The sequence below is a fragment of the Pseudorca crassidens genome, chromosome 5 (genome assembly GCF_039906515.1).
Source record: "Pseudorca crassidens isolate mPseCra1 chromosome 5, mPseCra1.hap1, whole genome shotgun sequence".
NCBI lineage: Eukaryota > Metazoa > Chordata > Mammalia > Artiodactyla > Delphinidae > Pseudorca > Pseudorca crassidens.
The window spans coordinates 77,694,809-77,716,491 of record NC_090300.1 but is presented as its reverse complement, the minus strand read 5'-3'; the positions used below and the strand labels follow the sequence as shown (position 1 = coordinate 77,716,491).

Genomic DNA, 21,683 nt, shown 5'->3' with positions numbered 1-21,683 from the left:
TAGGACGACCAAACTTTTACAAGTAAATGAAAAACTATTTTAAAGTATCAGTAGATCTGCTCTTATAAGCCCATGTGAAAACACGAAGAATTAAAACAATAACTCTTGAAAGACAAAGTTGACCCCAGATTTTCCTCTCTGATATATTTTCTCTCCTATCCCATTTGTTATTCTATTGATCTATGTCTTTTTTTTTTTTCTTGGCCACGCTGTGCAGCTTACAGGATCTTAGTCCCCAACCAGGGATTGAACCCAGGGCCACGGCAGTGAAAGTGCCAAGTCCTAACCACTGGACTGCCAGGGAAGTTCCATGGTCTATGTCTTTTATTTAATTTCTCAATTGTGTACTGCTCCAAAGCTATTCCACTTAAATTTTAAAAGGAAATATATTTTTTAAAAGGGCATATAGGGCTTCCCTGGTGGCGCAGTGGTTAAGAGTCCGCCTGCCAATGCAGGGGACACGGGTTCGGGCCCCGGTCCGGGAAGATCCCACATGCCGTGGAGCGGCTGGGCCTGTGAGCTATGGCCGCTGAGCCTGCGCATCCGGAGCCTGTGCTCCGCAATGGGAGAGGCCACAACAGTGAAAGGCCCGCGTACCACAAAAAAAAAAAAAAAGGGCATATAATCTAAAACTTGGGTATATTATTATGAATGGCAGGCCTCTCAAAAATGGGGGAAAAAAACCACAACCCAATTCTGGATATACTTCATTTTGGTAAGTATATTTTAAGATATTTGTTGTTTGAAAGCAGAGGAATTGTTTTTAGAGGCTCTCAAACCTGAATGTACATCAGACTTCCCTAGATGCCTCTGGGAGTGGTATTCCCTAAATCCCATCCCCAGAGATTCAGTATTTTAAAAGAACTACAAGTGATTCTGCCAGGTTCTTTCAAATCACTGGGTCCCACTGTATCCTTTGGTCTTACAGTATGTGTTTTATCATCCTTTCTTTAATTCATTGTCCCCTGGGCAGTAATTTAACTACAGCAAGATAACAAAATCCAGGGTTAATATGTTATTTAAGAATTTAGGGACTTCCCTGGTGGTCCAGGGAAGCACAGTTAAGACTGCGCTTGCACTGCAGGGGACACTGGTTTGATTCCTGGTTGGGGAACTAAGATCCTGCAAGCCACACAGCGTGGTCAGGGAAAAAAAAGAAGTTAAAAAAAAATTTAATGTGCTTCAATTTCAAAAAGTGATCTGCATCCATACAATGGAATATTTTGCCACTCTTACAAAAGAATTATACACTATATGTAGTAATATAATAGGAAAAATCTCTAAGAAATAGCGAGTGAAAAAGGTCAGGAGAAAAACAGTGTGATTCACACATCCTTTTTAGGTAAAAAAAAAAAAAAGTTATAAGAAACTGTTAATAGTGCTAACTAACCTTTGGGGAAAAAGACTGATGTAATGGAATAGGAATAGGAGTGGAGAAGTGGGGGGGGGGGCGGGCGGGGAATGGAGCTTTCATTTTCCACTGAATAGCTTTCCTGCATAACTGAATTTACTAACAACATACAAAAATGTTTTTTTTAAAGCATACTTGGATTAGAGCAAATATATAACAGTATGCCAAAAAAGTTTTGCTTTAAGTAGAGCAAATATGTCAGGAATAGTTTCTAGTTATGGTGAATGCTTCCTTTTTTAGATTGTTCAAACTCACATAGTCAAAGCAATAGGAATGTAAATACTTCAAAGTTCTTTCTTAAAACTTACAATATTAAGGCTTAGCTTTCTTGCCAGCTCTTCATCGCTTTTCAGTTGTTCTTCCATCTCTCTTTGCCTTTTTTCTGCCTGTCTCTTTTCCTCTTCTTCTTCCTCTGCCAGTAATCTCTGTATGTATTCTTCACTGGCTTTGTTTTCTTCTTCCTCATTGGCTCGTCGCTCTGCCTCCACCTTAAAAATGATTAATAAAGAACAATCCTTCTCTGAACTTTTTAGTATACTTGCAATATTTCTTTCTTTTTTTAAAGATTTAATTTTATTTATTTTTGGCTGTGTTGGGTCTTCGTTGCTGTGTGTGGGCTTTCTCTAGTTGTGGCGAGGGGGGGCTACTCTGTCATGGTGTGCAGGCTTCTCCTGTTGTGGAGCACGCGTTCTAGGCATGTGGCCTCAGTAGTTGTGGCTTGCGGGCTCTAGAGCGCAGGCTCAGTAGTTGTGGCGCACAGGCTTTGTTGCTCCACAGGATGTGGGATCTTCCCAGACTAGGGATCGAACCTGCGTCCCCTGCATTGGCAGGTGGATTCTTTCCCTCTCAAACACCCGGGAAGTCCCAATATTTCTTAATAAGAATAGAAAAATTAAAAAAAAAAGAACAAATTGGCAGGAATTAAAATTTCTCAAATGAAGTACAAATCTGGAGAGGCAAGTTCCTGTAGAATAGTTCAGGAAGTCTCCTTCAGGAAGCCTTCCCCAGTCAGTCCAATGAAACCTTGATCAAAGTCTCATCCTTCCACATTTCGGTCCTTATCACATTTTCCATTACACTGTCACACATTTCTGGAAGTCTTTCTAGGTGATACTTTTCCTCAGTTAACAGAAGGCCATGTTCTGACTAATTTTGGCATAGGTTTCTGAACTAAACCCTATCAAGGGAATGGAAATGATAAAAACTGACTTAAACCAAACAGTGTCCTTCCCTGAAGTTGGGATGAATCCCCAAACACGGTGGGCAGGGGTGAATAGTTGCTGAAGAAACAACCACAATGGTCATTATATGATTTACAGATGAGGAAAGACACAGAAAAGCTTTCCTAGATCAGAAAGTGATCTAACTTTCTTTTCTTAGCTCAGTAACTGGCAGCGGGGAGACTCAAACTCAGCATCTAGGACCTAAGGCCATGCTTGTGGGCATCTGAACTATACTTCCTGGAAGAAATAATGTAACAACTACTTTAGACATCTAAAGAATTTGACTCAAGAATAAGTCCTTGACCCAATTCAAGTGAAGGTGACATGAGTAAAGGTTTGTTAAGGAACTTTTAAGTCTTCTTGCTCTTAAAGGAAAGCCACTGGAAGAGACAGCTGGTTCTTCCTCTGCATACTGTTGTATATGCACCTGAGGTTCAGAAATGTGCAGCTACCTTGTTATTAGCTTGAGGATAAAGCCAGCTGACAGAAGTTAGCAAAGAAATGGAACTAGAGCTCTGGATGAAACCGACCCTGAAGCCCCTATTAACCTCTGGAATTCCAGTGAATTACAATTTTCTGTCACCTGTACTCAAAAGCATCCTGAAAAAACCTGTTCTCACTATACTGTTGTAAAGATTAAATTACTCCTTACTTAAGGAACTTCCCTGGCGGTGCAATGGTTAGGAATCCGCCTGCCAATGCAGGGGACACGGGTTCGATCCCTGGTCTGGGAAGATGCCACATGCCACAGAGCAACTAAGCCCGTGTGCCACAACTACAGAGCCTGCGCTCTAGAGCCCGCATGCCCTAGAGCCCGAGCACTGCAACTACTGAAGCCTGCACGCCTAGAGCCCATGCTCCACCACAAGAGAAGCCTGAAAACCACGAGGAAGAGTAGCTTCTGCTCGCCACAACTAGAGAAAGCACGTGCGTAGCAAAGAAGACCCGACGCAGCCAAAAAATAAATAAATAAAACCCTTACTTAAGAACATCGTCTAGACAATATGCTGACAATTAACTATCATAATTATTTACTAGTTCTTCTAGAGCTCTCATGGTCTAATACAGTAGCCACTAGCTACATGTGGCTACTGAGTAGTTGAAATGTGACTAGTCCAAATTGAGATGTATTATAAGTACAAAATACACAATTGCACACTAAATAAGAATAAAAGTCAATACTTTCTATACTGATTACATAATAAAATATTTTAGATATACGGGATTAAATAAAATATACATAAAAATTAATTTCATCATTTTTTAAAATACTTTTTAAAAATATTTATTTATTTTGGGCTGCGTTGGGTCTTCGTTGTTGCACGTGGACCTTCTCTAGTTGTGGCGAGCGGGAGCTACTCTTCGTTACGGTGCGTGGGCTTCTCGTTGTGGTGGCTTCTCTTGTGGCGGAACATGAGCTCTAGGGTGCATGGGTTTCAGTAGTTGCGGCACATGGGCCCAGTAGTTGTGGCTCGCGGGCTCTAGAGCACAGGCTCAGCAGTTGTGGCACACGGGCTTAGTTGCTCCGCGGCATGTGGGATCTTCCCAGACCAGGACTTGAACCCATGTCCCCTGCGTCAGCAGGCAGATTCTTAACCACTGCACCACCAGGGAAGCCCCTCATCTGATTTTTTTTTTTAATCTTTAAAAAATGTGGCTAATAGAAAATTTTAAATGATATATGAACCCACACCATATTTCTATTGAACAACACTGCTCTACATTAATCAGGGTAGGGGGAGTACTAGGGCTTTCCTAGTACTAGTGAAGTTCAAAGGCCGTAAGCACCACTCCCTCTTTTCATATTTAGGTACTTCACAATTAGCCCTTTATGCTTTCCTCACCTAAATGCATTGTTTGTGCCCCCCAAGCTTCATATATTGAAGCCTTAACTCCCAATGTGATGATATTTGGAGGTGGGGCCTTTGGGAGGTAAGGGTCATAAGGGTGGAGTCCTCATGAAAGGGATTAGTACCCTTAGAAGAAGACACACAAGACAGATGATCTATCTCTCCCTTCCTCTCTCTATCATGTGAGAATACAGTGAGAAGGCAGCTGTCTACAAGCCAGGAAGCAGGCCCTTGCCCAATACCAGATCTCCCAGTACCTTAATCTTGCACTTCCTAGATCCAGAACTGTAAGAACAAATGTTTGTTGTTTAAGTCACCCAGTCTATGGTGTTTTTGATATAGCAGCCTAAATGGACTTAAGACACCCATAATCTACCACCTTTTTCCCATCCTTTATGCTCAAAGCTTCCCGGAAATTAAAAAAATTTCCTTCATACTTAAATGCTTACAGATCACTATCACATAAGAAGAGCATGTATAAATAAATTAAAGCTAGTTTTAAACTATTTTGAACACATATAAAAAAAAGAGCCTTTATAAAGCACATTAAAATTATTAACATTTCAATATATACTATTTATTTACATAAGCACATAATGTAAACACAGCAGAAAAATCTTCCAGAAAAGAGCAACTATTTAGTACTTACCTTGCTTATCTCCTCTTCATATTCTCTTCTTAATTCCCCAGGTTTACTTAATAGGCGAACTGGCTGATAGTCATCAACTGTTTCAGATCAAGAAAGAAAATTATATTATAGGCAACACCGAATTCTATGGCTAACTTTGATCTTCCACTAAACCTATATTAATATAAAAATGCAAAATTAAAATAAACATACAATTATTAACAGATATAGCAATATTTTTTTAATGGAATTCCATTTTAAAAGAAAGGCCAGGACTTCCCTGGTAGTGCAGTGGTTAAGAATCTGCCTGCCAATGCAGGGTACATGGGTTCGATCCCTGGTCCGGGAAGATGCCACATGCCATGGAGCAACTGAGCCCACGCGCCACAACTGCTGAAGCCCGCACGCCTAGAGTCCATGCTCCGCAACAAGAGAAGCCACCACAATGAGAAGCCTGTGCACCACAGCAAAGAGTAGCCCCCACTTGCCGCAACTAGAGGAAGCCCGTGCACAGCAACGAAGACCCAATGCAGCCAAAAAATAAATAAATAAAATTAAAAGAAAAGAAAAGAAAGGAATCTATGTTCCCTGGAATTAACCAAATACAAAAAAAAAAAGGTCAGGGACTTCCCTGGTGGTGCAGTGACCAAGAATCTGCGCTCCCAACGCAGGCGGCCCAGGTTTGATTCCTGGTCAGGGAAAAAGTCCACATGCTGCAACTAAGAGTTTGCATGCCACAACTAAAGATCCCGCATGCCACAACTAACACCTGCCTCAGCCAAAAAAATAAATAAATAAATAAATAAAATAAATAAGTATTAAAAAACAAAAAAAGAGGGCTTCCCTGGTGGCGCAGTGGTTGAGAGTCTGCCTGCTGATGCAGGGGACACGGGCTCATGCCCCAGTCCAGGAAGATCCCACATGCCGCGGAGCGGCTGGGCCCGTGAGCCATGGCCGCTGAGCCTGCGCATCCTGAGCCTGTGCTCCGCAACGGGAGAGGCCACAACAGTGAGAGGCCCACGTACCACAAAAAAATAAAAAATAAATAAAGACCAAGGTTTGTGGCAAAGGATCCTTTAAAAAAAAAAAGAGAGAGAGGCCAGAGGTTTTCTGGTTCAAAATGGCACATGAACACATATACTTCGCTTTTTCTCTAGAAGCCATTAACATAACAATAAAGTAAGTTTTAAAAAGTAATTCTACAATAATAGCAAACACATATTTCTCAAAAAAGGTGTATATAAATGGCCCACAAGCACATGAAAAGATGCTCAACATCACTAGTCATCAGGCAAATCAAAACCACAAAGAAATACACTTTGTACCCATTAGAGTGGCTACTATAAAACAAACAAAATAACAAGCATTGGCAAGGAGATGAAACTGCAATCCTTGTGCACTGTCAGTGGAAGTGTAAAATGGTATAGCTGCTATAGAAAACAGTATGGCGGTTGCTCAAAAAACTAAACATAGAAATACCGTGTGATCCAGCATTTCCACTTTTAGGTACATATCCAAAAGATCTGAAAGTAGGGTATCAAACAGATACTTATACACCATGTCATAGCCAGCATTATTCACAACAGCCAAATGGTGGAAGTAACCCAAGTGTCCATCAACATGAATGGATAAATAAAATACGGTAAATACATACAATAGAATATTATTCAGTTGTATAAAAGAATGAAATTCTGACACATGCTACAACACGGATGAACCCTGAAGACACCATGCTAAGTGAAAGAAATCAGACACAAAAGCATAAATACCTACTTTGTCCTCTACTTATATGAGGTACCCAGAGTAATCAAGTTTGACAGAAAGTGGAATGATGGTTGCCAGGGGTTAGTTAGAGGAAGGGGGAATTGAGGAGATATTGTTTAACGGGTACAGTTTCAATTGTGTAAGATGAAAAAGTTCTGCAGATGGATGGTGGTGATGGCTGCACACCAATATGATGTTCTTAATGTCACTGAACTGTACACTTAAAAATGGTTAAAATGGGGATTTCCCTGATGGTGCAGTGGTTAAGAATCCGCCTGCCAATGCAGGGGACACGGGTTCGAGCCCTGGTCCGGGAAGATCCCACGTGCTGTGGAGCAACTAAGCCCGTGCACCACAACTACTGAGCCAGCGCTCTAGAGCCCGTGATCCACAACTACTGAAGCCTGCACGCTCTAGGGCCTGCATGCCACAACTACTGAATCCACATGCTGCAACTACTGAAGCCCACACGCCTAGAGCCCATGCTCCGCAACAAGAGAAGCCACTGCAATGAGAAGCCTGTGCACTGCAACAAAGAGTAGCCCCCGCTCACCACAACTAGAGAAAGCCTGCGCACAGCAACGAAGACCGAACGCAGCCAAAAAACAAAAATGGTAAATTTTATGTTATGTATATTTTTACCACAATAAACAAAACTTGATAAAAAATAAATCACTTTGGGAGTTCCCCGGTGGTCTCGTGATTAGGATTTGGTGCTTTCACTGCCGTGGCCTGGGTTCAATCCCTGGTAGGGGAACTGAGCTCCCAAAAGCCGCGCAAAAAAAAGGAAAAAAGTAAATCACTTTACACATTAGACACAATAAAAAATAGCTAAGATAATTTAGAAAAAGAACAATGAAGAGAGATTTACTGTATTAGATATGAAACACAATTAAGTAGAATTAAATGAAGAAGGCGTGGTACAAGCACAGCCATCAAGAAACAGTTAAAAAAAAAAGAAAATCCCCCAAACAGCTCTGGAAAACAAGCAGACTGTTGTTTGATTAGGTAAACAGTATACAATGAGGATGTATCATTCACCAAGCAGTGTGGTTCCCCAGGAACTTTCAATTCCTGGGGGAAAAAAAGTTAAGATGGCTGTTTTACACAATACTCAGATTGCAGGTGAATTTTAAAAAATTTAATGGAAACTAAAAATGACTGAAGAAAATATAAACGATAAATTCAAAATTTTAAGATAGGGTAGATTTCCTGAATAACAGAAGAAATACCCAAACAATACTTTTATATGATGACAAACATCACAAAGTTAAAAACAACAAACTGGGAGAAATTATTTGCAAATACAGAAATCAATAGACAATTAACATGCAGACTATAACAAGAACTTCTACAGATTAAGAAAAACACACTTCAGTAATGGGCAAATGAAAGGAACATGCAATTTACAGAAGATGCTTAACTACTCACTCTATAGTAAGCAGAGCATTGTAATTAAAAAAAAAAATTGGGGACTTCCCTGGCAGTCCAGTGCTTAAGAGGCTGTGCTTCCACTGCAGGGGGTGCGGGTTTGATCTCTGGTCGGGGAACTAAGACCCCACAAGCCACACGGTGGGGCAAAAAAAAAAAAATTTTTTTTAATAGAACTACTGAGATTTTTAATGTTTACTTATTTGTACACAGGTAAATCTAAACTAAGATCAGTAACTTTTTCAACCAAAAACACAACAAATTTAAATTGCCTTAATATGCTTCCAATAATCTAAATGCAGCAATTATTTGCTGTTTCTTAAACAATTTCTAAGAGTATGACAAATCTTAAAAAATCTGTTTTATAGACTAGAAGCGACTATGACAGTCAGTGCCATCTGTTTGAAGTACCTCACAACACTCATTTGTGTTAGTTAGCTCTAAAATTTCTCTCGTAAACTACTGAAATTAAATGTTCCCACTGTACTTAATATTGCTTTCTTACGGTGAGTGTTCTTCTTAAGAAGTCAAGATTCACTGAAGGAAATTTATCCCCATATTTTTTATTTTACTCTGAAAGAAAAATCCAAGTTAATTGAAGAACTAAATGTCCAATACTGGACCAAAAATAAAAACAAATAATAAAATCTAACTAGAACAATCAGGCTGTTTATAAAATTATTCTTCCATCCCTCAATTTGACTCCGCTTGCATCATCAAGGAAACAGTTTCTACTCCCAATTAAATTAAATTTGCTCTGTAGTACCAATCTCCCTCTGAAACCTGTAGGAATTATTCTTTGGCTTTTTCTAGCTTCTGGTGGTTTGCCAGCAATCTCTGGTGTTCCTTGGCTTACAGATGCATCACTCCAACCCTCTGTCTTCACATAGTCTTCTCACTGTGTGAATTCACATCATCTTCCTTCTGTGTGTGTGTGTCTGTGTCCAAATTTCCCCTTTTTATGAAGAGACCAGTCATAATAGATTGCAGCCCATCCTAATGACCTTAACTTGATTACCTCTGTAAAGACCTTATTTCCAAATAAGGTCACATTCAGAAGTATTAGAGGTTAGAACTTAAATATATCTTTCTGTTAAGTTACATGTAACAATGTGTAATACATCCTCACTGAAAAACTAAAAAACACTACTGAGAGGAATAAAGATCTAAATAAGTAGAGAAATATACTATTTTCATGGGTACGAGGGCTCTATATTGTTAAGATGTCAATTCTCCCCAAATTGATCTATAGATTCAATGCAACCCCAATCAAACTCCCACTAGGCTTTCAGTAGAAACTGACAGGTTGATTTGTAAATTTACATGGAAATAGAAAGGACCTAGAATACTCAAAGCAAACATGAAAAAGAATAATAAAGTTGGAGAACTATTACTGTTATTGACCTAGGTTCTTGGACTCTTTAATCAACAGAAAGTGGTAAGAGGCCAGATGAGAAATTCAGGCAAGCCTTTACTGGGACTTGTGCTACAGCACAAGGGAGCAAGAACAAGTAACAGGTGCCCCCCGTTCGCTCCCCAAGGGGCGCAAGCTGGGTCCTTACATGGGGTGAGGGTAGGAGTGGACTGGTGGGTTGGGCCAGAGGGGTGGCTTAGGTGGTCTGCCCACCCCCTTGGTGGTGCTGTGTGCAGGGAGCATGCTATTGCTATTGCTCCTGGCACCTCAAAAGTGGCAGTTGGGTTTTGGCCTTTTTGTGTTTCATTATTCATAATTTGCTCCAAATGCCCATGAATGTAGTTATTATTTTTAGTCCCTTATAGTTTTTGTTTTATTCTGTTGGTTGAGGAGATGTTTGTCCAGGCACAAGCACTCCAGTAAAGGGTCTCATGGCCCAGGTCATCTCATTACCATAAAGCTACAGTAATGAAGACACTGTGATTTAAACATTAGAATCAACAAATCAATCAGTGGTGGGACTTCCCTGGTGGTCCTGTGGTTAAGACTCCATGCTCCCAATGCAGGGGGCCCAGGTTCAATCCCCAGTCAGGGAACTAGATCCCACACACCACAACGAAGATCCAACACGCCCCAACTAAGATCCAGTGCAGCTAAATAAATAAACTAAATAAATATTTTAAAAAAAAGTCAGTGGAATATAGACCCACACTTACAAGAAAAGCTTTTACAAGTGATAAAGGAATAACTAATATTCATAAGGAAAAAATTAACCTCTATCTCATCCACTATTCAAAAATTAATTTGAAATGGACCGTAAGCCTAAACATAAAAGCTAAAACTGTAAAGTTTTTAGGGGAAAAAAAGAGGAATATTTTCATATTCCTAGGGTTTTCTTAGATAGGACACAGAAAGTAATAGCCATAAAAGGAAAAGTTTATGAATTAGACTTCATGAAAATTAAAAATTACAGCTCATCAAAAGACACCATTAAGGGGCTTCCCTGGTGGCACAGTGGTTTAGAGTCCGCCTGCCGATGCAGGGGACGCGGGTTCGTGCCCCGGTCCGGGAAGATCCCACATGCCGTGGAGCGCCTGGGCCCGTGAGCCATGGCCGCTGAGCCTGCGCATCCGGAGCTTGTGCTCTGCAACGGGAGAGGCCACAACAGTGAGAGGCCCGCGTACCGCAAAAATAAATAAAATAAATAAAATAAGCAAATTAAAAAAAAAAAAAAAAAGACACCATTAAGGACTTCCCTGGTGGTGCAGTGGTTAAGAATCCCCCTGCCAATGCAGGGGACACGGGTTCGAGCCCTGGTCCGGGAAGATCCCACATGCCACAGAGCAATGAAGCCCGTGTGCCACAACTACTGAAGCCCGCACTCTAGACCCCGTGAGCCACAACTACTGAGCCCATTCGCCTAGAGCCTCCACCACAAGAGAAGTCACCGCAATGAGAAGCCTCTGCACCACAACAAAAAGTAGCCCCCGCTCGCTGCAATGAGAGAAAGCCCGCGTGCAGCAACGAAGACCCAACACAGCCATATATAAATAAAAAATAAATTTATAAAAAAAAAGGAAAGAAAATGAATATGCAAACCACAGACCACAGAAAATATTCACAAAACACATCTGGCAAAGTACTGATACATATCACTACTTAACTCCTACACTCAATAATACAAAGATAAAACTCAAGGGGCAAAAGATTCAAGCAGGCACTTCACAATGGAAGACATACAAGTGGCCGGACAATAAAAAATGAAAAAAGATTCAATATCATTAGTTACCTGGGACATGAAATTACAACTACAATGAGATACTACTACAAATCCATCAGAAGGATTAAAATTAAAAAGACAGGTAACAGCAAATGTTGGTGAGTATACTGTAAGTGAACCAAATGTGTCCCCTCGAAATTCACGTAGAAATCTTAATTCAATGTGATGGTATTTGGAGATGGGGCCTTTGGGAGGTCTAATTAGCTCACGAGGGTAGAGATCCCATGAATGGGATTAGCACCCTAATAAGAGGCCAGAGAGCTGGCTAGCTCTCCACTATATGAGAACATAATCAGGAAGAGGGCCAAATCAGGAACCAAATTGGCCAGCACCTTGATCTTGGACTTCCCAGCTCCAGAACTGTGAAAAACAAATCTATTGTTTAAGTGACCCACTCCATATACTTTGTTACAGCAGCCCAAACTAACTAACGCAGATGAGCAGAAGCCAGGATTTGTATATGTTGTTGCTGGGATTAGAAAATAATACAACCACTTTGGAAAATGACCTGGCAGTTTATTTTATAACCAAACACACACCTACTCTATGACAGAGCACTTCCACTCCTAAGTATTTGTTCAAGAAAAGTGAAAACATATGACCACAAAAATAAACTTGTACAAGAATCTTCACAGCAACTTTATTCAAAATAGCCAAAAGCTGGAAACAGCTGAGGGACCACGAACTGGAGAACCAACAAGGGAAGTGGATGGAGGAAGGGAGCCCACAATCAGCTCCACTCAGCTCTGCAGCACTGAGCTGGAAGTGATAAGAAATGCTGGTATTCTGCTCCTCCTGGAGGGATGCTTGACTGGGAGCTAGGGAGACAGGGAGCCCTGTCTTCCTGTCTTGGCCACACCCACTTGGAGTGGAGCTTCCCTCTTGTTGAATTAGGGAGGGAGGAGAGCAAATTGTGGCTGCAGAGAACAAGGGAGTTCCCTGGCGGTCCAGTGGTTAGGACTCCACACTCTCACTGCCGAAGGCCTGGGTTCAATCCCTGGTGGAGGAACTAAAATCCCACAAGCTGTGCAGCATAGCCAAAAAAATAAGAAAGATTAAAAAAAAAAGTATAGTAGAACAATACTTAAAAAGAAGTAAACTACTAATAATCACAAAGGGATAAATCTGGAACATTATACTATGTAAAAGAAACGTGTACAAAAGAATACACACTGTATGATTACTGTTACGGGCTGAATTGTGTGCCCCCAAAAGATATGCTTAAGTGCTAACCCCTGTACCCAAGAATGTGATCTTATTTGGAAATAGGGTTGTTGTAGACATAACTGAGTTTATACTGGAGAAGGGTGGGCCCTTAATCTAATATCACTGGTGTCCTTGAAAGAGAGACAAAGAGAAGATATGACTTTGTACAGACACATAGGGAGAATGTCATGTGACTATGAAAGCAGAGGCTGGAGTTATGCAGCTGCAAGCCAAGAACACCAAGGACTGTCAGCAACACTCAGAAGCTAAGAGAAAGGCATGTAACAGATTCTCTCCGAGAGACTTCAAGAGAACATGTGTCTGGACTCCTAGCCTCCAGAATTGTGAGAAAATAAAATCTGTTATTTTAAGCCACCTGATTTGTGGTAGTTTGTTATGGCAACCCTAGGAAACTAATAGAATTCCATTTACATGAAGTTCTAGAGCAGACAAAACTCATCTATGGTGGGAAAAAATAAAAACAATTGTTGACGTTTGTGGGGTGGAGGGAGGGCTTAACTGGAAGGGACATGAGGATAATTTCAGGTGTGATGATAATGTTCTACATTTTTATAGGGGTTTGTGTTACAAAGGGTTATACTTATGTGAACACACAGTGAGTTACAATTAAGATGTGTACATTTCAATTATATGTAAATTTTACAGTGAAAGAAAAAAGTTATAAGCTAATATTTATCTTTAATAATATGTATACTTCTATGTGAAGATGTGGCACATATATACAATGGAATATTACTCAGCCATAAAAAGAAACGAAATTGAGTTAATCTGTAGTGAGGTGGATGGACCTAGAATCTGTCATACAGAGTGAAGTAAGTCAGAAAGAGAAAAACAAATACTGTATGCTAACACATATATATAGAATCCAAAAAAAAAAAAAAGGGGGTTCTGAAAAACCTAGGGGCAGGACAGGAATAAAGACACAGACATAGAGAATGGACTTGAGAACACGGGAGGGGGAAGGGTAAGCTGGGACAAAGTGAGAGAGTGGCATGGACATATATACACTACCAAATGTAAAATAGATAGCTAGTGGGAAGCAGCCACATAGCACAGAGAGATCAGCTCAGTGCTTTGTGTCCACCTAGAAGGGTGGGATAGGGAGGGTGGGAGGGAGACACAAGAGGGAGTGGATATGGGGATATATGTATATGTATAGCTGATTCACTTTGTTGTAAAGCAGAAACTAATACACCATTGTAAAGCAATCATACTCCAATAAAGATATTAAAAAAACCAAAAAACAAAACAAAGCAAATAATATATATACTTATATGTATATTTAAGGGGAAATGAAATAAAAAAATAGGAAATCAATGGATGGATAGATGAAAAGATATATGACAAGTACAGCAAAATGTTAATTGCCACATCCGGTTATGGATATATGAGAGTTCACCATAGAATTCTTTCAACTTTTCTCTATATTAAAATTTTTTCATAATAACATGCTGAAAAAAATGTAAGCATACTACCAAAATCTCTTTTACAATGAAAGGAGGGAAGGAAGGAAGGAAAGAAAGAAGGGAGGGAGGGAAATAAAAACAAAAACAAAAACAAAAACCAAGGGTTGGCAAGGTGTAACTACACCTCTCGTACACTACTGGTAGGAGCGTAAATTGGTAAAACCATTTTGGAAAACTGCTTGGCAGTATCTCCTAAGGCTTACCCTACCTGTAATACCCACCAAGGGATAGTCTTAGGTTCTATTAAACATTCAAACTCAGAAAATGACCATAAGGCCACGTTTGGCATCAATCTAACAGCATGAAAGCAAGCAAGCCAGGTAACCCCTACCCCACAGAAGCCAACATCTCTTGTGGCAACAATACAGGCACAGGTTCCCCCCAAGAAAAATGCCCAGTTACAGTGGTCACTACACTCAAGAGAAGCACAAAGCATAGTATCCCAATCAGCATTATCATTCCTCCCAATAAAGACGTAATTTGTCAATCAGAAATAATTTTTACCACAATCAATGCTTGCTACCTAGTAACATCATTGACATTCTTACCCTCATTCTGTTTTGGGAGAAACAAAGCTAGAGATTTCATCAAAGGACAGATTTTCATATAGCACAGGAAAAGATTTAACTCTTTATCCACATTCTATGACCCCCAAATCCCACTCTACATCCAACAGAAATGTAGACATATGTTCACCAAAATACAAGTATAAAAATGTTCACAGTAACACTATTCATAACAGCCTAACAGGATACAGAATTTTTCATTGCTTTCACTATTTAATATTTATACAACATAGTACTATGTAGCAATGAAAATAAACCATAACCACATATATCTCATCAATCTAACCATGAGCTGAAGAAACCCCACACAAGAGTACAGGATTCCATTTTTAAAAAGGTTCAGAAACAAGCAAATACGATCCATGGTGTTACAGGCCAGAATAACATCAACAGTTACAGGAACGGGTGAGTGAATAGATTCTGCAAGAGAGGATTCAGGAGTTCTGGCAAAGTTCTGGGTCTTGAATGTAGTACTGGTTACACAGACATGTTCACTCTGAAAATTCACTGAACTGTAGACTTATGATTTGTACACTTTTGCATGTACCTGTCAATAAAATTTACATGAAAAACAAAGCAAAGAGGATCAACTTCCAGAATCGTAGAGTAAGGAGATCTGCAGACTTTTTCTTCAACAAAACAACCATAACTGGAGAAAGGTATAAAAAATCTGGTAGAATAAAGTTCCCGAAAACTGTCCTAAGAGCCCACAGCAAAAGAAGTATTTCCCCCACCCCACCAAATTTACTAAATCTCAGCAAGAAAAGTGAGAATCTGTGGCACTGCAGCCACAACTGCTCTGCCCCCTCCCTAACTCAACAAGAAGGAAGCTCCACTCCAAGTGGGTGTGTCAAGACAGGAAGACAGGGCTCCCTGTCTCCCTAGCTCCCAGTCAAGGGGTACATCATCCCTCCAGGAGGAGCAGCATAACAGCATTTCTTATCACTTCCAGCTCAGTGCTGCAGAGCTAAGTGGAGCTGATTGTGGGCTCTGCTCTTCTCTCCACTTCCCACTCAGGCATAATGTGGAACAATAACGGGGCCCCACTGCCCTCATCACAGCTCACTCATAGGGCCAAGGGTTCTAGGAGAGGCAAGCCAAGGAGAATAGACTACCATGCCTGTCCACTGGCCTGTTCCTAAAGAGAGAGGTAAGCCATTGTCTCTGCCTCCAGCTCCAGAGCAGTGGCTCAGAGATTTTGCCAAGGGAAAGAGACAGGCCGTAAGAACTGAGGGCTCCAAAGATTTCCCTCAAAGAAAATGACTTTATTTGGAACAGAATGTGAATTAGTTCAAGCCTAAAGGCACTCTTGAAAACAATAGCAATTTTAGTGGTAAACACTTAAAGAGAAGGCAGGGTGGGACTTCCCTGGTGGCTCAGTGGTTAAGAATCTGCCTGCCAATGCAGGGGACACGTGTTCAAGCCCTGGTCTAGGAAGATCACACATGCCGTGGAGCAACTAAGCCTGTGTGCCACAACTACTGAGCCTGCGATCTACAGCCTGTAACCCATAACTACTGAGCCCGTGTGCCACAACTACTGAAGTCCACGTGCCTAGAGCCCATGCTCTACAACAAGAGAAGCCACCACAATGAGAAGCCCGTGCACCGCAACAAGGAGGAGCCCCTGCTCGCCACAATTAGCGAAAGCCCGCGCACAGCAACAAAGACCCAATGAAGCCAAAAATAAATATATAAATAATTTTTTTTTTTTTTTAAAAAAGAGAAGGCAGGGGGGAGTGATGTCAGCAAAATGGCAGAGCAGGCAGCTCCAAGCTCTCATCCCTCCACAGAAATGTCAAAAAAGCAAGGAGAAACTACCAGAGCCAACACTTCCAGAACTCTGGAAAACAAAGGTTTAGAGCAACCAAGAAAATGGTGAACCAAGAAAAAGGCAACTTCAGGAAGATTGGTTCAAGATGGTGGAGTAGAAGGAGTTGTGCTCACTCCCTCGTGCGACGGCACAGAAATCACAAATAACTGCTGAACAGTCATCAACAGGAAGACACTGGAACTCACCAAAAAGATACCCCACATCCAAACACAAAGAAGCCACAATGAGATGGTAGGAGGGGCACAATCACAATTAAATCAAATCCCATAACTGCTGGGTGTGTGACTCACAAACTGGAGAACACTTATACCAAAGAAGTCCACCCACCAGAGTGAAGGTTCTGAGCCCCACGTCAGGCTTCCCAACCTCGGGGTGCGGCAACGGGAGGAGGAATTCCCAGAGAATCAGACTTTGAAGGCTAGCGGGATTTGATTGCAGGACTTCGACAGGACTGGGGAAAACAGAGACTCCACTCTTGGGGGCACACACAAAGTACTGTGTGCACTGGGACCCAAGGGAAGAAGCAGTGACCCCATAGGAGACTGAACCAGACCTACATGCTAGTGTTGGAGGGTCTCCTGCAGAGGTGGGGGGTGGCTGTGGCTCACCGTGGGGACAAGGACACTGGAAGCAGAAGTTCTGGGAAGTACTCCTTGGCGTGAGTCCTCCCAGAGTCGGCCATTAGCCCCACCAAAGAGCTGGGTAGGCTCCAGGGCTGGGTCGCCTGAGGCCAAACAACCAAAAGGGAGGGAACCCAACTCCACCCATCAGCAGACAAGAGGATTAAAGTTTTACTGAGCTCTGTCCATCAGAGCAACACCCAGCTCTACCCACCATCAGTCCCTCCCATCAGGAAGCTTGCACAAGCCTCTTAGACAGCCTCATCCAGCAGAAGCCAGGCAGCAGAAGAAACAAGAACTATAATTCTGCAGCCTGTGGAACAAAAACCACATTCACAGAAAGACAGACAAAATGAAAAGGCAAAAAAAAAAAAAAAAAAAGAAAAGGCAGAGGACTTTGTACCATATGAACAAACAAGATAAAACCCCAGAAAAACAACTAAATGAAGTGGAGATAGGCAACTTTCCAGAAAAAGAATTCAGAATAATGATACTGAAGATGATCCAGGACCTTGGAAAAGGAATAGAGGCAAAGATAGAGAAGATACAAGAAATGTTTAACAAAGAGCTAGAAGAATTAAAGAACAAACAAACAGAGATGAACAATACAATAACTGAAATGAAAAATACACTAGAAGGAATCAATAGCAGAATAGCTGAGGCAGAAGAACAGATAAGTGACCTGGAAGATAAAATGCTGGAATTCACTGCCATGGAAGAGAATAAAGAAATAAGAATGAAAAGAAATGAAGACAGCCTAAGAGACCTCTGGGACAACATTAAACACAACAACATTCGCATTATAGGGGTCCCAGAAGGAGAAGAGAGAGAGAAAGGACCCGAGAAAATATTTGAAGAGATTATAGCTGAAAAATTCCCGAAAATGGGAAAGGAAATAGCCACCCAAGTCCAGGAAGCGCAGAATCCCAGGCAGGATAAACCCAAGGAGAAACACGGCGAGACATGCAGTAATCAAACTGAAAAAAATTAAAGACAAAGAAAAATTATTGAAAGCAGCAAGGGAAAAATGACAAATAACATACAAGGGAACTCCCATAAAGTTAACAGCTGATTCCTCAGCAGAAACTCTACAAGCCAGAAGGGATTGGCATGACATATTTAAAGTGATGAAAGGGAAGAACCTACAACCAAGATTACTCCACCCAGCAAGGCTCTTATTCAGATTCAACAGAGAAATCAAAAGCTTTACAGACAAGCAAAAGCTAAGAGAAATCAGCACCACCAAACCAGCTCTACAACAAATGCTAAAGTAACTTCTCAAAGTGGGAAACACAAGAGAAGAAAAGGACCTACAAAAACGAACCTGCAACAATTAAAAAAATGGTAACAGGAACATAATTATCGATAATTACCTTAGACATGAATGGATTAAATGCTCCAACCAAAAGACATAGGCTCGTTGAATGGATACAAAAGCAAGACCTATATATATGCTGTCTACAAGAGTCTCACTTCAGACCTAGGGACACATACAGACTGAAAGTGAGGGGATGGAAAAAGATATTCCATGCAAATGGAAATCAAAAAGAAAGCTGGAGTAGCAATACTCATATCAGATAAAATAGACTTTAAAATAAAGAATGTTACAAGAGACAAGGAAGGACACTACATAATGATCAAGGGCTCGATCCAAAAAGAAGATATAACAATTATAAATATATATGCACCCAACATAGGAGCACCTCAATACATAAGGTAACTGCTAACAGATATAAAAGAGGAAATTGACAGTAACACAATAATAATGGGGGACTTTAACACTTCACTTACTCCAATGGACACATCATCCAGACAGAAAATTAATAAGGAGACACAGGCTTTAAATGACTCAATAGACCAGGTAGATTTAATTGATATTTATAGGACATTCCATCCAAACACAGCAGATTACACTTTCTTCTCAGGAATAGGAATAAACCTAGGAATAAACCTACCTAAGGAGACAAAAGACCTGTAGGCAGAAAACTATAAGACACTGATGAAAGAAATTAAACATGATACCAACAGAGAGATATACCACGTTCTTGGATTGGAAGAATCAATCATGTGAAAATGACTATACTACCCAAAGTAATCTACAGATTCAATGCAATCCCTATCAAATTACCAATGGCATTTTTTACGGAACTAGAACAAAAACTCTTAAAATGTGTATGAAGACACAAAAGACCCCGAATAGCCAAAGCAGTCTTGAGGGAAAAAAACGGAGCTGGAGGAATCAGACTTCCTGACTTCAGACTATACTACAAAGCTTCAGTAATCAAAACAATATGGCACTGGCACAAAAACAGAAATACAAATCAATGGACCAAGATAGAAAGCCCAGAGATAAACCCACGCACCTATGGTCAACTAATCTATGATAAAGGAGGCAAGGATATACAATGGACAAAAGACAGCCTCTTCAAAAAGTGGTGCTGGCAAAACTGGACAGCTACATGTAAAAGAATGAAATCAGAACACTCCCTAACACCATACACAAAAATGAACTCAAAATGGACTAGAGACCTAAATTTAAGACTGGACACTATAAAACTCTTAGAGGAAAACATAGGAAGAACACTCTTTGACATAAATCACAGCAAGATCTTTTTTGATCCACCTCCTAGAGTAATGGAAATAAAAGCAAAAATAAACAAATGGGACCTAATGAAACATGAAAGCTTTTGCACAGCAAAGGAAACCATAAACAAGATGAAAAGACAACCCTCAGAATGGGAGAAAATATTTGCAAACGAATCAACGGACAAAGGATTAATCTCCAAAATACATAAACAGCTCAAGCAGCTCAATATTAAAAAAACAAACAACTCAATCCAAAAATGGGCAGAAGACCTAAATAGACATTTCTCCAAGGAAGACATACAGATGGCCAAGAAGCACATGAAAAGCTGCTCAACATCACTAATTATTAGAGAAATGCAAATCAAAACTACAATGAGGTATCACCTCACACAAGTTAGAATGGGCATCATCAGAAAAGCTACAAACAGCAAATGCTGGAAAGGGTGTGGAGAAAAGGGAACCCTTTTGCACCGTTGATGGGAATGTAAATCGATACAGCCACTATAGAGAACAGTACAGAGGTTCCTTAAAAAACTAAAAATAGAAGTACCATATGACCCAGCAATCCCACTAACTGGGCACATACCCAGAGAAAACCATAATTCAAAAAGACACATGCACCCCAATGTTCATTGCAACACTATTTACAATAGCCAAGACATGGAAGCAACCTAGATGCCCTTTGACAGACAAATGGATAAAGAAGATGTGGTACATATATACAATGGAATATTACTCAGCCATAAAAATGAACGAAATTGGGTCATTTGTAGAGACGTGGATGGATCTAGAGACTGTCATACAGAGTGAAGTAAGTCAGAAAGAGAAAAACAAATATAGTATATTAACACATATATGTGGAACCTAGAAAAATGGTACAAATGAACCAGTTTGCAGGGCAGAGATAGAGACACAGATGTAGAGAACAAACATATGGACACCAAGGGGGGAAAAGTGGAACAGTGGGTGGTGGTGATGGGATGAATTGGGCGATTGGGATTGACATATATAAGTTAATATGTATAAAATAGATAACTAATAAGAACCTGCTGCATAAAAAATAAATAAAATAAAATAGAAAACTTCAAAAGAAAATGTCTTGCTGTTTCCAATGGGGTTTTTTAGTGGTTTGTCTAAGATATATCTCTATGGAGATCCTAGTGTTGTACCTTTCTTATTCTTCTAAACCCGAGTAAATGTGAATTATAACATTAAATGTTTAAAAAAAAAGAAAAAGAAAAAGCCAATCTCAAAAAGCAGTAGGGGGCTTCCCGGGTGACGCAGTGGTTGAGAGGCCGCCTGCCAATGCAGGGGACACGGGTTCGTGCCCAGGTCCGGGAAGATCCCACATGCCGTGGAGCAGTTGGGCCCGTGAGCCATGGCCGCTGAGCCTACACATCCCGAGCCTGTGCTCCGCAACGGGAGAGGCCGCAACAGTGAGAGGCCCGCGTACCGCAAAAAAAAAAAAAAAAAAAAAAAAAAAGCAGTAGGAAAATTTTGGGGACACTTTACTTGTTCTTGCCCCACACACTCCTCAGCATACTGGCAGTCTTTAAGAGGGAAACCCACGTTCTCAGATTGGGACACTTGTTCCTGGTTCTGGAGGGAAATGAGCAGACTCAGGGCAAGACACATGCTCAGAAAACATCTGAGAAGACCCTAAGCTTTCACCTTGGGCTGATCCCAGGCTCAATTCAAGGCTGGCTAAGTGCTGAAGGACAGCCTTGGCACCAAGCCAATGTGTCAAGATAGAGAAGTGCTTCTTTGTTTTGTTTCTTTTTCTTGTTTTTTCAGCTCCTGACATTCAAAGAAATCTGTCAAAACACTAACCAAACACAAACTAAGACAAAGACTCGGTGATCACACACATTAAGGAACACAGTC

At 40.7% G+C, this 21,683-nt stretch overlaps 1 protein-coding gene across 5 annotated transcripts in view; it reads right to left on the bottom strand.

The window, feature by feature from the left end:
- RNF168 (ring finger protein 168) overlaps positions 1 to 21,683 on the bottom strand; it is a 42,919-nt gene that overhangs the window by 14,348 nt on the left and 6,888 nt on the right. For all 5 annotated transcript variants that reach the window (XR_010943676.1, XM_067738543.1, XM_067738542.1 and 2 more), the window contains exons 3-4: positions 5,134 to 5,210; positions 1,720 to 1,899 (exon numbers count right to left, since the gene is read on the bottom strand). Coding sequence is in view for 4 of the 5 variants with exons in the window: in XM_067738543.1 (XP_067594644.1) it covers positions 1,720 to 1,899; positions 5,134 to 5,210 (257 nt within the window). In the remaining variant the exon portion in view is untranslated. The remainder of the gene's footprint in view (positions 1 to 1,719; positions 1,900 to 5,133; positions 5,211 to 21,683) is intronic.